The 17,210-nt window shown below is 49.1% G+C and overlaps 1 protein-coding gene across 2 annotated transcripts in view; it reads right to left on the reverse strand.

Moving 5' to 3' along the window:
* Nucleotides 1-1,351: 1,351 nt before the first annotated feature.
* The window catches only part of N4bp1 (NEDD4 binding protein 1), a 44,990-nt gene continuing 29,131 nt past the window's right edge, over nucleotides 1,352-17,210 (reverse strand). Inside the window, exons 3-7 of one of the 2 annotated variants that reach the window (XM_028891815.2) lie at nucleotides 13,078-13,208; nucleotides 11,437-11,533; nucleotides 8,428-8,535; nucleotides 7,282-7,389; nucleotides 1,352-5,482 (exon numbers count right to left, since the gene is read on the reverse strand). In XM_028891815.2, coding sequence (XP_028747648.1) covers nucleotides 5,125-5,482; nucleotides 7,282-7,389; nucleotides 8,428-8,535; nucleotides 11,437-11,533; nucleotides 13,078-13,208 — 802 coding nt within the window. In that variant the 3' untranslated portion in view covers nucleotides 1,352-5,124. The remainder of the gene's footprint in view (nucleotides 5,483-7,281; nucleotides 7,390-8,427; nucleotides 8,536-11,436; nucleotides 11,534-13,077; nucleotides 13,209-17,210) is intronic. The other variant, XM_037206065.1, reaches the window with a different exon arrangement.

Genomic DNA, 17,210 nt, shown 5'->3' on the forward strand with positions numbered 1-17,210 from the left:
CCTGATCCACGAGACAGGCATGGCAGAGCAGTGCAGGTCTGATCCCTCTGCTGGGAGCAGTGATAGAGGATGGGTCTGACCTCCAGACTGGGTTCCAGACTGGGGCTGAGCAGGGCCAGGTGGGGACCCAGAGAGATGGCAAGCAAATCCTTAGAAGCGGCAGTCTGCAGTGGAGAGTCCTGGGATTTGCAGCGAAAGCCGCCGAACAGGAGGAGAGGTGATTTCAACCCCTGGGCTGCATCCCTGGCACTGGCTGAAGAACTCTGGCTCAGAGGTTTCCCCAGAAGTCACCCCTGGCAGCACCTCGTGTCTGGAGAATGGAAAACTGAACTGCTTTGAGTTCTCAAAACCTGTGGAGCAAGGCATGGTGGCCCTCACCTGTAACTCCAGCACTGGGGAGGTTGAGGTAGGAGGACTGCCATGAATTCAAGGCCAGCCTGGACTAGAGAATGAGATTGTCTAAGAACAAACAAAAGCACAGAATCCTGCCAGGCATGGTGGCACAAGCCTGTAATCCCAGGCTTGGGAGGCTGAGGCAGAGAGGCGGGAGGATAGTGTTCAGGGCCAGTTCCAGGCCATTCTAAGCTATTTAGCATAACTTTGTAAAAACCAACCAAACCAACAAAACAATGTGCTTCCCGTCTCCTCCCACAGCAACAGTGCTGGGTGTCTCCCCCAGCACAGGACAGTGGAGGCATTTCCTTCCATGAAAAGGTGGAAGAGGGGTGGGGGTGGGGCAGCAGGAAGCTTGGTGGGGGCAGGGCTCTCCCGAGCAGGACACAGACTGGGTACCCATCCTAGTGTGCCTTTGGGACCTTCCTAAACATTAAGCTGGATGTGTCCCATCCAATCTGCCATGCTCTGCTAAGGACAGTGAGGGCCTTCACTCAGAACAGACGCCAGATTTCTAGGGATTAAGTCCAACATGAAACTGCTTCAGCAACAGGGGGCACTTAGAGAATCCTGGGTCTGGTGATATCTGAGGAGCACTTCCTTGACAAAGGAAGCTCAGGACTCAGGGCCAGGAGTCTCTTGCTCATGCTTCTTCCCCATGGCAGAAAATGGTGCTAATGGCTGTGGATGGATCACCTCATGGCACCCACCCACAATGGGGAAAAATCTCTGAGGAAGAGTAGTGTGTGCCTTTGGATGTTTCCATCTGGTCAGGATTCCAGGTCTGGGCATCTCTGCCCAGGATACTGTGCTGAAGCCCCTAGGGAAGGGGATCCCAGTGAATCAGGCAAGCAAAACCACCCCTAAACCTAACAGAGGTGGGTCGTATCTCTGAAACATGATCACCAAGGTTCCCCCAGGGACCTGCTGCTGAAGCCACAGTCAAGAAGACACCATCTTCCAATTCACTTGAACAGACATTTATTGAGCACCTACCAAGTGCAAGGCACTGTTAGGTGCCACAAGAAATACAGAGTGACCATATGGTCCCTGCCCGCGAGGAGCTCACAGTCTAGAGGGAGGCAACACAGTACACAGTTGGCTGCAGCTACACCTGCCAGAGTGGCAAGAGCCAGAAGCGAGACACCAAGTGCTGTGGGGTCACAGAATACCACAGGGCTGCTTCTGTTCAGAGCACAAAGAAGACTCAGGGCTGGGCCTTTGAGGAGGGAGGCTGTAGGGCAAAAGGGCATTTCTAAAAGAGAAATAAGCATGGATAGGGCCCACTGGCAACCCAGAGCTGGGTGGCTGGAGTGAGCATCATGGCAGGGATAAAGTCAAGTATAGCTATGGGGCACCAGCCATGGACACTAGGCTCAGAGGGTAGGAGCTGGCATTCTGGTCGCAGCTGTAGGAGATCACTGAAGAGGAAGAGGATGACGTAAAATGGTCTTCTAGATGAACTTGGAGCCCTGTGGAGTCTGGGAGAGGGGAGAGCTGTAAAGTGGCCTAGTGTTGAGGGACCAATGAGGGACCAGTGTTATGGGGGATGGTAGGAAGTGGTGGGCAGCAGCAAGCCAAGAGCCACGAGGGCTGTAAGGGACCTCTCAGGGATAGGTGAGAGAAAATGACAGAATGGAGGCCGAGGTTCTGAGAGTCAGGACCCCGCAGGGCTAGTGACAGGAGAGTGTCACCACAGCGATGGCGACATTAGGGAAGAGTGGTGACTCCTAGAAGTGCAGCTTCTCAAAATGCAGTTCCAGACCACCAACTGGGAGCCACTCAGGGTGTGCGGAAGTGACAAGGCCCCAGGCTTTCCTCTAGAGCAGAGTCCACACCTCAGGGTGCTGCTGGGTAACCTGCACCTTAGCAAGGCCTGCCCTTTCCACTGTGAATCTAAGGGTGGCCCAGTCCAAGAACCACCTGTTGAGAAACTATATGAAGGACTGGCCTTCAAGAAGAAAGGAATGAAGAAGGAAAACGGAAGAAATAAGGCCAATGGCCTCACTGTCTGTAGCTACTATATTAGCAACGAAACAGCAACCAGTGATTTCCAGGCTCCTCTCACGTGGTGGACAGAAGCCAGGTTTGCAAACCGGGGAGTGCAAACGTGGGAAGGCAGAGTGAAGCATGACCACCCAATGCAGGGTGTTTTAACCGCAGCATCAAAGGTACCGGGGACTAAGAGGGAGGCGGTAATGCCAGTGAACAGTGCAACCGATGGACCCAGCTGAGATGGCTCAGAATGTGAGGATGGGGCAGCATCGGAAGAGATAGGGAGGCAGGCTAGGCCCTGGCTGAGCCTGGTGCCCAGGGCACAGGGTCTGCACAGTTGCTCCTACCGGGGGAGGGGCTAGGTACTTGGCAGTGGCAAGAAGGGGTGGAGTCCTCTTTTCTTGTCTTACACATTCACAAACCTATACAGACACAACTTCATCCTGTCTCACAGCAAGACCCAGGAACAATGCTGCCACCACACTGGACCAGGACAGCTACGGCAACACACACACATGCACGCATGCATGTATGCATGCACGTGTACAGAGACTGTAAGTTCATCAGCTACACTAGTTACTTATCCTTTCAACCTCTGTAAGCATCAGACACCTTGACCAATGACCAAAATTATCAGCCTCAGCTACGCTGACCACCTCATCCAAATGTCAGGATACACAGGAGGCAGAGGCACTCCACATAGGAAGAACGCCAAGACACTCCCAAGTTCACTGTGGAGGCACTGAGGGATGGAGGTTGAGCATCTACAAGCACCTAGCGCAACAGAGCTTGGGATGAGGCAGAGAAGCAGGTTGTGAGCTTCCTTCAGTGGCTAGATAACTGGGCTTTAAATGCTACACCTAAATGTGATGGATTTCACAAAGAATCTAGAATTATATTCACATTATAATCTACAAAGTAATTAATGCCTCTCGGTTTCCTCCAACTTCTTCTTCCTTCCTATATGGAGAAAGGGGAAATGGGCAGCTATCTCAGAAACAATACTAAGAACACAGAGGCGCACACGACTCAGTCAGGCTGCCTGTGGAGCTGAGGAAAGCCTGTGCTCTTCCCTGCCAGCATCAGGATGAGGCACCTGCGGAGCACCCCAGCTCTCCTGGTTCCCAGGAATGCTGAACTGGGACTGAGTAGACCAGGAGGCCAGGGGGACAGCCCCACCTTGGCACCTTTGCTCTGTTCCGAAGCTAGGGCCCAGGGTGGCAGGCTGGGGTGGGTCTCCTCTTGGACCTTGCCAAAAGTCTTTTGTTTTCTACTCAGATAGGCTGCGGGTCTCAAACCCCCAGGCGACAGATGATACACAGCTCCCCAGCAGGTTGTGTCATCAACAAGTTCCGGAGAACATGACTGAAGTCTAAGTGTGTGGCCACCTAGAAAGCTCTGTGTTCATCTCCTGAGGGATGCAAGGATCAAATGAAACCAAGATACATACATGGTGACAGCATCCTGTGATCTACACAGTCCCTGCACCACGGAGAACAAACCAGCACCAAGTCCTTGGTTACTAATTGTGGGACCAGGAGAAAGACACAATCTACAGGGCAGCGGGGTTGATCATGAGGGCCGGGAGACAGCACGGATGGAAAACACAAAGCCCTTTAAAGGTCTGGGCGAGAGTCAAGATGCTAAGAATGACCAGGAAAGGTTTCTCAGACACTGAATTCAAGCCACATTGAGAAGAGACAATACTGAGTAACTGGTTCTGAAAGACTCAGGAAGAGCTGCTAAGAGACCTCTAGAAAGACAAAAGAGGGAGCTAGCAGGGCTTTGAGACCCCTTCTGAAACTACTAATGCTATTTATTGGCTTGGGTCATCCTTGAGAATAGAGAACTTTTTGGCAAAGCTGTACAAGTCCACATGGGGTCTTTCCCATACTTGTGGGCTGTGGACTCATGCTGGCCACAGTAAGGGATTCCACACCAGATTCGCCAATCCTGCCTCGCCTTCTGAGGCTCCGGTAGCTATGGAGTCAGGCTGGGCGCATGGCGGCCTTGGCTGGTGAGTGCAGTAAGGAGCTGGGCCAGTCGGAGTGTGCTGGGACTCAGTTCCCTTCTCTGTCCAGTGGAGGGGAAGGAGATGGGGCCGGATGGACTCTGAGTCGTCCCCCCCCGCTCTTCTGAGTCGGCTTTTGTCTTGTCACTCATTAGTCAGGCACCGAGTGCCACCTGCGGCTCCACTTCTGCGCTCTCACAGTGGCCTGCCCAGAAGACCCACAAGAACAAAGCAGGCCGACTCCAAGGAGGAAGGCAGGGGTGCACACACCATGGAGTGGACAGGACAGATCACCTCAAGAAAATATACTTTAAGAGGTCTGCTTTCCTTAAGGAAGCAACTCCTTTTTTTTTTCTTTTTTAATTTTATTTAGAAAGGCTAACCATATTCATTTGTCAATTTTTCTTCAGCTTTAAGGAAAATAGTTTAAAAAACATAAAATTGTAAATACACTCAAGAGTAACTGCTATGAAACAGTTCTGAACAGGCAGAAAATGTACTTTCCTTTACAGAAAATGTTAAATCTGTAATAGCAGCATAATTTATATATAGAAAAAAGCTGGCTTTGAAAATCCAGATTTTTGTATACATAAAACATCTTCCTTCCTCCTTTTCCTATCCAGCACAGCAATGTTCACTCTGGGAAGGCTTCTTCCCACTAAGGTACCTCCCAGAGTTGGCAGCTCCCTCTGGTCCCCAGCATCAGGGGGCTCTCAGGCCAGCCTTCAGTCCAATACCAGGGCAGAAAGGGCATTCAGGTCTTTCATGTAGGGATGAGCTACCAGGATCTGGTCGATCTTCAGTTTTTGCTCAGAGTCAGGGAAGATCTTCAGCAGGGCCTCCCTCAGCTCGCTGGTCTCCGCAGAAGATCTCTGTGCTGGCATGAGAATGTTCTGCTGTATACTGGGGAGGGTGACCAGGGGTGTGAAGTGGGGCTGCTGAGGAAGCCAAGAGCTTGAAGAGGCTCCCTGGTTTCGGGAAGGAGGCTGGTGGCTGGTGTTGACTACCTGGGTGTTGGGGCTCCGGAAGCCAGGGTCAAACGTGTCCACATTTGGCAGGGCATTGAGTAGTGGCTGCATGTCTCTGTGGATGAAGGGATTATGGTGAGAGAGGCAGGAAGAAACCCTTCAAAGCACCTATGGCTGACACTGAGGGGCTACACGCTAGTTCTATGGTTTCTGAAGGCCTGAGAGCTGTGGGGAGGTGAAACCAGCCCCCACAGAGTCGCCTATAGGGCACCGGCACCACTTCCAGACCCACGGGGGAACAAGCACCGTAGGGCGGACAGCCCCTTCCAGTCGGCTGTCTGAGGGCAGGCCCCAACTGCTGCTCCGGAAAGGTCCCTGCTCTTCTGCAGGTATCGACTGCGGGCAGTGTCAGCTGGCAGACCTGGGCAGAGGCAACTCCACCAGGCTCATGGAATCCCTGCCCCTGGTGAGTCTGGCTGGGGCATGTGTGCCCTCCAAGCATGTGCACATGGTGTTGTGTGTGCACCCAGGGGACGCCTGCCCCGCTTCAAAACCCACCGATTCTAGCTGGAGTTGAGAACTAATAGCGCCACTAACTTCAGAAGTTCAACAGGCTGCAAACCCTCCAAAACAGCATCCTCTCATGAGAGAGGGACGGCAAGTGCCACCAAGCACTCTGAAGATGACACTACGTGAGAGGGGAAATGACCAGCAGGGCTGACCCTGCCACCGGGCTACTGAAGAAACAGAACAGGTAGCGAAGAATCCACCTTTAGCTTGACCCAGGCCTCGGCTCAGCATAGGGCCTACGCAGCCTCAAACACAGGCCTTGAGGCCTGAAATGCTACCAGGATTTCCAGTGTAAGACGTGGGATTGAGGGATGAGCTAGACAGTGTCCAGCAGGCTGCCACTTCTGTGGTGTGGCCAGATAACCCTGTCTGAGTTAACACCTCAACTGTGTAAAAACCAAAGGCTCACAGAGAAATGATCACAAGATCAGGAAGCTCCAAGTGTGCTGGTCTCCATTATAGAAGATCCCTGGGTGGAAATCAACCCATCCTGGTGCACCATCAAGTTCAAACTGATGGTCCCAAAGGCTCATGCTATAAGTGACGATTAGCAGCCTTGAAAGATGGGAGAGAGTGTGCCTTCTCTTTTTAGGTACCCAGACCAACCCCATGCAAAAACCTGCCAGGAGGTCCACAGAAATATAGCTGATTTTGTTTTTAAAACAGAGAAGGTCTGCCACTGGGTTCGCATGGAGGAGGCTGTGGTTAACAAGGTCACCTGAGAATTCTGAACATAGAAATAACCTCTACCTGCCAGTGTCAGACAAATAAGCAGGCAGGCTTTCCCATTCAGTGATGGTAAACAGTAGCTGTCACCCCTCATCCCTACCCCCACCTCCCCGCCCCTGCACTGAGTTCTCAGCAGGACCCGTCAGCACTGCACACCCAGAACAAAGGACTGCAGAAAGTACATGGGAAAGAATCCTACACAGTGAACCCGGGCAGCAGTGATGGACAAGTTCTCCCCGGCTTGGAAACCAGCTTCTCCTGAGGCCCTCAGAATGTCTGTGTTCTTTTAGGATTAAAATGAAAAGGAGCCCCCCACACACAGGGCAGGCCTAGACCCCAGGCAGCAGGATCAGAGTTTAGACTCAGCCTGCCGACACAGAGGAAACAGTCTAAGGCAGCAGGCAGGCAGGCAGGCCAAACAAAACTGAAAAGACCACACTGAAGATTAGCCTTGGGGTGCTCGGCTGGCTTCTCCATCGGTCACATACCACTACGTCTAATTAAGGCTTAAAACAAAATTAAAAGCCATTTCTAGTTTTCAAGGACAGCATTTGTTCCAAAGCACATTTGGTTAAAATAAAAAAACCTTTGACATACAAGGGTACACAGAAATACCTAAGAAAGCCCTCCTTTCGAAGAAATTCTTCTAGCCGAGGTCCGTTTCTCCCCAGAGGGTCGTCAGGAACCATAAATATGTCCCCCACGAACGTGTACTGAAGCAGTCTACAACACAGAAAGCCACAGTGCTGACCATCAGTACCCTTCACTGCTGTAGGAAATGGAAACTCTCAAAGGAGTCACCCCATTGGGGGCAGTAGTCAGTCTAAAATTTCTGACTGCTAACTGAGGAGAAGCAACCCCATATGCAAGTGAATCCATTTTACTTCTGTTGTGGACAGAGTCATGCGAGAAGCTTTCCTCAGCTGCCCACAGATCTCCTCCAGATGCCAGCCAGTATTTTCTACCAGATGAGCAAACACGATTAAAGATCTTCTGCTTGGGACTCAGCAGGTGTGCCAAAGTGAAACTGAAAACAAGTGTGTTCACAGGCAAACCTCTGCTGTTTAAAAGTGAAAACAACACCCCAGGCAGAGAAACCCAAGGGTGATCCGGCATTCCTCATCCAGGACAGGGGACCTAGGCCTTCTCCGCAGGAAAGTCTTGCCAGGCACACCAGAGACCACGGGGCGGCGTCTAGCACTGTACAAGACATAAAGAACCGACTGGCGATGGTGGTACCTGCTTTTAATCCTGGGACTCCAGCGGCAGGAGAGGTGGAGCCTGCCAGAGCTACAGTGAGCTCCCGTCTCAAATAATGAATACATAAAACAAAATTCAATGAAAAACCCTAGTGTCTAGGCCTGTGGTGCACATTTTGGTTTCTGAGTTGCTTCTGTGAGGTCTGAAGCGATTGGGTTGGTTTGAGCCTCCTTGTATGTAGAATTGAGTCTAACACACACCACAGAGTCGGAGAAGTTCAGCAACTCATCAACTGTGCCCACCAGGTCAAAGGTCATCTCTCCTCTACCCATCACCAAGACCTTTTTAGCAACAAAGGGCTGAAAATGTCCGAAGTAATTCATTTTCATCCAACGTTTGCAGCAAACGTTCTCTTTCTCTTAACCATTTAGTGACACTGTTTTCTTATTTGTGTGCCTGCAACTTTCCTGAGCCCACTACCCTGGCAAGCCCACGGTGAGGTAGAATGCAAACAAGAAGTAAACAACAAACTTCCCATCAAAGCAAAGGAGAAAAGATTACCTTCTTGTAATAATTTCTCTCCAGGACACGGACTCAGTCACAAACTCTCTGAAGTTATCATTTGTAACAATGATACCCCCAGTCTTGTCCGCTAGGTGTAGCAGGAACCTATGGTAACAAGAGAGTTAGTTCAAAATGAGCAAACAGCATGCCTGGCTGAGAGAAGCTGTGCTAAGGAAATGAAAGGGTTTCCTCTTCTTAGGAAAACAGCCAGTTTAAACAAGGCGGGACACACAGAAGTAGGTCCCTGTCAACTGAAGATGGATAAATGATGAGTATCTCTGGAATTATAAGTGTGATTATAAAACAACTTTTTTTCATGCAATCTAATCATACAAAAAATGATTTCAACTATGATTCCTATATTTTCTATCAAAGATCCACCAATAAACTGTGGTAACAATGCTTGAGGACTTGAGCAGAGGACAAGTTAAAGGTAACAGCCTGTGAAATCTTTTAGCTTTCAGTTGCTCAGCTGGCTGAGTTTACTTCAATGTTAGTTGGCAGTCAGCTTTGCAATTTAAAAAAACAATTCATTTTCTGCTTCGCTTTAAGAAGACATCATCATTTTGGCCTACATAGAGACATTTACTCGGCGATGAAATGACATATGGTGATGACGTGGTGTTTGCATTTTTAAAACAGTTTTAGTCGTGCTGGGATCAAACTAGGGGCCTGGCAGCAGGCAAGTGTGAGTGAGGGCACAGCAAAACACCACCAAGATGGCTGCTCCGGGGCTGGATGGCAGGGGGAGGACAGCCAGGGGCATCTGGAGGAGTCCAGAGCAGAGAGAGAGAGAGAAGCAGACTGGCCATGATCAGGGCTATTTCTCAGATGGGGCTGGGGAGTAGGGGTCAGTAGAGATCTGACACAGAGAGAAGCTGGAAAGAACGAATATGGAGAGAGGGGTGGCTTGCCATTCTGAAGAGTGGGACCAGCGTGGGAGCTAGCACAGGGGAGGGGAGGGGAGTGAGTTTAACATGGAGCTCTGATGTTCATAACATGGACATGTTACTGGGGACTGGAGGAGCCCAGGTTAACTTGGGGTTTGCTAGGTAATCACGGGCATAGCCAAGGGAAGTGGCCCTTTCTGGTAGGCAGGAATGCTGCATATGTGAGCTTGTCTCTGACAGAAGTTCTTCTATAGTCCAGCTTGAGAGAGCAAAGACTGCCGTTTTGGGGTTACTCACTGCCTTTTGGAGAACTGGGGTCTCTTTTGGACTCTACCACTGAACTCCCAGCCCTGTGTTTGAGAGACAGGGTCTTAAGTCTCACAGGTTGGCCTTGAGCTAAGTAGGTGAAGTTGACCCTGACCTTCTGGTGCTGGGGTTACAGGTGTGTATCATTACACCTGGCTTACCGGGGGCTAGGGATAGAACACAGGGTTTCATGTACATGGTGACGAAGGAGTAAGAATTAAATAATAAAGAATTTTGTTTTGTTGTTGAAGATTATCCCTGTTTAAACCCTCTTAAAATCTTTATGAGTGCCCAGGCATAGTGGTACACACCTTTAAGACCAGCACTTGGGAGGCAGAAGCTGGCAGTTATCTGTGAGTTCGAGGTCAGCTTAGTCTAGATGGAGTTCCAGAACAGCCAGGGCTACATAGTGAGACTGTGAAGATACTGGAAATACTATTTCTAGACTAAGAACAAAGGTAGTGAAACAAAACATAGCTCATGGAGTCCAAGGTGAAATGGCTGTTCTTCTTAGCAGTGGCAAGGACTCCTAACTAGGACTTAACTCCACAGTTTCCAAGCTTAGGAACCTTGGAAAGTCGGTTTTGCTTTGGTTTATTTTCACACACACCACCTCCCACAGGAACTCAGGAATGTATTCCAGGGTAGCTTAGGATTCACTATGCACTGAGATGACTGTGAATTCCTGAGCCTTCTGCTTCTGCCTCTAAAATGCTAAAATTACAGGTTTGAGCCACCACACTTGGTTGAGTTCCTTATTAATGAACATTTCAGTTTATTTCTACAGGACATGAATGCCAATGTGCTTTCTGCCCAGACGTCAGTAAAAGTAGATAGTGAGGCTTCTCATACTGCCCACCAGGACACACAACTATGTTCTCTGAAACCCATGAGCCAAGCTGAAGCTTCATCTGCATGTCTATGCCTGGGTCTGAATCCCTGGTTGTGAGAAGAGAGCTGTGGTGGGGTGGTAGAAACCTGCAGGCTTTTCCTGGGCCTACTGGTCTAACTGCTTTTTCATGCGAGCAGCCCAGGGCTCCTGAGCTGCGGCAGTGCAGACAAGAAATGCCCTTCCAGGACAGATTCCTGGGACTGCTCCGAACTCATGTGCTGCCCTCTCCTAGCTCTTCTCACACCTGGATGCGCCCCATCTAACCCCGTCTCTTTCAGTGAGTGAATGTTGGTAGTGGCCCTAAGTCACCTCTGTCCCATCAACCACAGACCACCGTGGGTAACGAGTAAAGCAGTGCTCGAATTGGGAAGAGTGTGGAAATGGACAGGATAATGTAGAGAAGGAAGAGACGAGTCAGCCCCGGGGCCGCAGACACCATGCTTGTGACTACTTACATGGCAGCACCCGAACAGCTGTAAAACTACATAGCACTGGGTAAGCTTGGAATCAAAATTCCTCCTCTTGGGGGTGGGGATTTCACCACGTAACCCTGGCTGGCCTGAAACACAGACATCCACTCACATCTATGATCTACATAGTGAGTTCCAGGCCAGGGGCTGCATGGTGAGACCCTGTCTCAAAAAAAAAAAAAAAAAAAAAAAAAAAAAGGAAACCAACTACATGTACCTGCCTTTTCTCACCTCGGACATGCTTTATTAATTAAAGCAAACCACACCTAACACAGTAGTGGTTTGGTACCATTCCTAACCTCACAGAGTGCATGAGCCTAGAGTGACCTTGATCACGAGTTTGAAAACTAAGCCCAGCAGGTTCCTTCAGTATACACCTGTTTGGTGGCAGGTAGCTGCCTCCTCACCACCCCACTCCCACCTTGGGAAGGAAAACAGCCCTTCATACCTGTCATCATGAGAAGCAATTCTTTCTCCAAAGACCATCCGGGCAGGAGTTAAAGATAATATTCCAAGCTCCTGGAGCTGGGTTAAGAAGTGCTGTTCTGTTCGTGGAAGAAGTTGATATGTATTCAGCAAAGGCTATCTTCCCAGATGTGTAAATAAATGATTGCAAACCCAAATATTTAACTTGGGGACTTGCATAAAACCTTTTTTCCTACTGACTCAATTTTACTAACTCACCAGATGAAGAAGAAAAAAAAAATCAAGTAAGACTCAATACTCAGGCAAATTCTACTTATGAACCGACTGGGTAGTTTTTAAACAACCAACCAACCAATGTTAAACTCATTTGCCTATTAAGACTAAACCATAAGTCTGTAATTAATTAATCCTGCCCCCAAGAACCTTTCCAAAGGTAAATATTACAAGTGGAATACATAACAAGAAATGACAGGAGTCCCCCAAAGAGTGGGAGTGGGAAGGGGAAGAGCCCTCTGGCAGCAGAGGCAGCAGCAGGAGCAGACCGCTTTGCTCCAGTCACGGAAGGCTGTGTACTCCCCAGCCCGAGTGTAGCCTCCTCTCCTAATTACTCTTAGTTGTCTGTACAAGTCTTGACTGGTTGTCACAGGCATGAGCAGTGACAGAACGGAGGGCCAATGCAGTACTGTGGAAGAGCAGTCACAGGCAAGAGAAGCTGAGAGCTGATGCATAAGATCCCTGGGTTTGCATTTCCTACCCAAGCAGCTGCCAGTGACCTGAGCTGACCTGCCCAAATTGGGGGTCTCCTACTTCAGAGCTGCCCAGTGTGTATGCACTGAGACTTGGCTAGAAAAGGAGTGAATCTGCCTCGCTCCGTGTGGATAAAGGAAGCTGGGGACACTTCGGAGCGAAGTGGCTTCAGCGCTTCCACCTCCCTAGTAACTAAATGTCACTTCCTTTCTCTGTACTGATGAATCTATAACCACGTGTGTCGCCCCCTCCCCATGTGGCCTTGGCTTTCTAGGTGCCCTCATGTACCCTGCCTGCCACAGCCCTTTCCCCTTGTCTCTGTGACGGCCTAAGACAACAGCCACCTCACAGTTCTCCGGATGTCTCGCTGCAGTTCAAACCTTTGTGGGGGGCCTGCAGGTTATGCCGCGTGTGTTCAAACCTTTGTGGGGGGCCTGCAGGTTATGCCGCGTGTGTAGGGTACGGCAAACAGAAAGGACTCCTAGTAAGCCATCGGACTACTGAAAGGATGTATCTGGAGGCACAGAACTGACCAGGCAACTATTTAAAAATACCCTCTATATACTCAGAAGCCCAACCCAGTGGAGACACGCACTTTCTAACAGCTCCACTAGCCTTCCATCCTTCCTAATCACTCGCGTTTACACTACAACACTCCTCAACTGATACTGACTGACACTGCGGAGCCAAGGATGGCTCTGATCTTCCTGCTCCATCCTGAGTGCTGACATTACAGGTGTGGACCACCACACCGAGTTTTCAACTGCTATTTGACCAGACAGAACCAATTTAGAATCTCGTCATTCAAGCTGTTGCCCATGTGCAAGATTCTATTCTAAGAGTTGAAATGTGTTGAAATTTGAAGCCAGTTCATTAAATATCTAACCAGAAATATGGAAAAGTCACTGGGCCTCACCTGTGACATTAGGATCTCGCCTTGTTCTCCACTGTGGGACAAACACAGTGATGTTTCTGTTGCCAAGCTTCCAAAAATACTCAACTGCAATCGCTATTCCACGGCAGCTAAAGAACTTTTTCAGACCATGGCTGAAAGGAAACGAGGACAATTTCATTCAGGTTAAAGCATATGTAAAGCCCAAATTTTACCATAGATGAGAACAGTCACGCACAACAGAATCAGCACAAACATGCTTTTACTTTGCAAATTTGTTGTACGTTTGCTACTTTGCAAAGCCAAGTCGGATCCGCTGACTGAGTCCTTCCTGTATCTTAGAGTCTTAGCTCTTTCCTTGTACTTGACAAACTGGGTACGCTGTTTTGGTGGAGGGTGGCAGGCTTGCTGTAATCTTTGTTTATTACCATAGAGGTTTAAAGCACATCCTAGTGGAAAAAACTACTACTCTTTCTAAGTTCTGTCTAATCACTGGCCTCTAAGAATTTTATCTTTTTTTGAGTGTGGTCTTTGTATGTCATTGAAGCTGACTAAACCAAGTGACCCTCCTGCCTCAGCCTCTTGGAGTCTCACATTACTGGTGCATACTTCCACATTTGCCTAATGTGATTATGGAGTGACTATCCTGGTGGGGTTTTGGTGCTGTCTTGGTTTGCTGCTTGCTGGGTTAGGGCTCAAAGTCAGGGCCTCACACATGCTAGGTCAGCACTCTACCACTGGGCTTCACTACCAGTGTCCTTCTAAGAATTTCTTAGAAATTTAATCAACAAATTTGTTGCTCAAGCAAAGACAGTTCAGTAGCTGCGACAATGCCTGTGCTGTGCCTGCCTATTGTTGAGGACAGGAATAAAGATGTGACCCTACTGCCACCACCACAGTGTTCAATGTCGCTGCTACCTCTGGAGGGCAGGTGGGTGCACAACCCACTTTCCAGGGAAATGAAAAGCTCCAAGTTTATAACTCATAAAAAACAAGATTCAAATGAAACTATCTAGGACCATAGGGACATTCTGTACTGAATGAAGCAGAAAACAGGAAAAGGGTGAACATGTAAGAAACGGGCTAGAACCTGTCAATCTGTAAAGATCATCATGGTCATTGTCTCACCACTCAACTCTGCCCCAGCAATGTGACAACAGTCACAAACAGCTGTAGATGACAAATATGGCTGAGTTCCTACTCCTAAGGCAGAAATGGGGCTGCACCCAGCCCGGTGTGTGACTTCCTGCTCCAGAAGACACACACAAAAAGGTACCTCTCAAGTCTGGCAGTACATTTCAAAATACGAAAACAGAAACTGGCTGGAGAGATGGCTCCCACTTAGGAGCACTTGCTACTCCTACAGAAGGGCATGGGTTTGTTTCTTAGCACCCACCTGTGGTTCAACCCATCTGTTACTCCAGGGGATCAGAAGCCCTTTTCTGACCAGACAGACACACACACACACACACACACACACACACACACACACACACACTCTCACACATTAAAAACAAATCAGCTGGCTATATGGCTCCACAGGCCACAGTACCACACACGCACCATGGTGTGTGTGTTCCACACACACAAACACACACAAATAAGTAAATAAATACATTAAAAAATAAATAAATAACCCTTCATTTTTGTCTCAGGCAGTTAAACAGGTGGAGGAGAGACGTCCTTCCCACACACATCCTGCCAGGATTGGCTTCCAGGTCCCCTCCACATCTGACAGGTCAGAGAGAGCAAGCCAAGGCCAACTTTCCATAGCACACATGCCAGGCAGCTCTTGCTCTTGGGTGGTCTTGTTCCCACCCTCCTGGCTGCTAAGTCTCCTGGTGTACCTTCCCTACCAGCCCTGAGGGCTCAGTCCAGGCTCTGTGAAGCCCTTCCGTCTCTCACTTCCTGCCTTCTGTTGCGCAGTGCAGGACAGAGTGGCCTGTCCGGGGTATGCAGGCAGAGGGTAGATGTGCTGGAGCAGACTCACTGCCCACACCTGGCCAAGGCGCTTCTGCTATCCCACAGTATGGTGCCAACCCCATCTGCAGCCCTGACCCTGGAGAGCAGGAAGGGCTGGATGTAAACTGCCAAACTGTCAGGAGGTCACAAAGAGGAGCTCACAAGTTCTCTGTGCTAGAGGATAGAGCCCACTCCTTTTCAGAGACCATCAAAAGAAACCCGCAGCTGGGCAGCTAGCACACCCCTTTAATCCCAGCACTCAGGGGGCAGAGGCAGACCCAGGTCTCTGTGAGTTCGAGGCCAGAGCAAGTTCCAGGACAACCAGTATGACACAGAGAAATGCAGTCTCAAAAAAACAAAAAGAAAAAAGACAAGAAACTATCAGATCTTATCCCAGAAAACACATGCAAGCAAACAAACCTGCTGCGGATATGGTAAGGATTACCAGGAAGACTTGTTACTGGTGAAACAGAGAGAGTAACGGGGTTGTTTTGTTTTTAAAGAATAAGCTATCACTCTAACTGGTTAACACCCAGGACAGGCCTGGAGTTCAGGCCACCAGCCAATCCTAACATGAAGTACGCACATACGCCCCAGTTAACCTGCTTGTCCTCCTCTCCTTAAATGTTTCACTGCCCACAACAGCAGGTGTGGACAGTATAGAGCACCAAGCTCCATTTGCTGGGTCCATGAAGAAAAGGAGGCCAACACAGACGGGAGGAATTCTGCTACCCTGGGCATCTTATAAGCTTATGGGGGAGGGGGAGACAAATTGTTTAAAGCAATAGTAAAACAAACAGTTACACATCCAGAAGCACCAATGCTGTACCAGTTTTCAGTGTTCTCTACGGTGAGATCACAGCAGCTTTCACTCTGAAGACTGCAGAGTTAAAAACAGTGGTTCAGGATTCGGGTTAGCGAATATACAGATTTATCTAGAAAATAAACTACAGAAAAAGGAAATGAGGGCTGGTGTGACCAATATAGCGTGTGCGTGGTCTAAGTTTAAGTCGCAGCCCCAGGGAGGGGGAAAAGAGGAGCCAAACTGTTGTCATACTATGATGGTCTAGAAAGAACTCTACTTTTAAGCCTAATGCCCTGGCTGGATAAAGTGTGCTTAATCCTTGCTGCTTCTGGTCTAATAGAGAGGCTGGTGGACAGGGAAGAGCAAACCGGTGGTCTTCTCTGACCTAGAGAACATATATTCAAACGGCATAGACCATAATACCTTCTACTTTAGGGGCTCCAAATAGACCCCCGCTCCACATGCAGGAAAACACTGAGCCTGGAGGGTAGGTGTGTCAGCTCTCAGGGAGATTTGAACTTGTTCCATGCCTCGGGAAACAGGTTAAATTATCTGGCTATCTTTCACATTACAGCAGCTAGTCAACGTTTAAAACAGAGGAGGGCTAGGTGACAATAGCTAGCTTGCAATGGTTGTCAAACCAGGCAGGGCAGTGTAGGGAAATATTGTGGAAAGCCCTCTGACTTAACCAGGAAAGCATGGTTTCCTTCTAGCTTCTACTTAATAAAAATAGTCATGGGACCTGCTACAGAAAGACCAGCAAGCAAAGTGGATAGGACGTACAGTTCTGACAAGTGAACGGGCAAACCCCATCTACACAGAAAATCACCAAATCAGGTGCTCTCACGCTGGAGTTTCAGCCACCACTGTGATGTCGCGCCAGACACCGCAAACATTTCCACTGACTCATCACTTGACTCACTCATGGTGACGGGGAGTGTGTGTGTGTGTGTGTGGGGGGGTAAACTGAAAACACACATAACCAGCAGCATAAGGCAGGTATTTTGGAACTTTTCATGGTATATATGAGCTGCAGATATCATGCTGGACTGAATAAACAGCAACCCAGGGAAGAGTGGGAGGGGCCGCTTCAGGGTAGTTTACACCAACAGACACTACCCTTGCAGGCCGAGGATTTCCTTCTAAACTACCATAGCACTTAGCTGTGCCAAATGGGCGGGGGTCGCTCAGAAGCACTAATGTGTCCAATGACAACAAGGTCTTAACAGTCCAACCTCAACTTCTATGGGAAACACAGGCAGTCCAGGTGCTGAGGAAAGACAGGACCCTGAGTCTAGGTGTGACCCTGGACAAGGTTCTTGTCACTTCGTGTCATGTAAGTTATACTCAATTCTTGCTCCAAGAAACTAGTATGAAGATTGCATTACAA

This window comes from Peromyscus leucopus, chromosome 5 (assembly GCF_004664715.2).
Source record: "Peromyscus leucopus breed LL Stock chromosome 5, UCI_PerLeu_2.1, whole genome shotgun sequence".
Lineage (NCBI taxonomy): Eukaryota > Metazoa > Chordata > Mammalia > Rodentia > Cricetidae > Peromyscus > Peromyscus leucopus.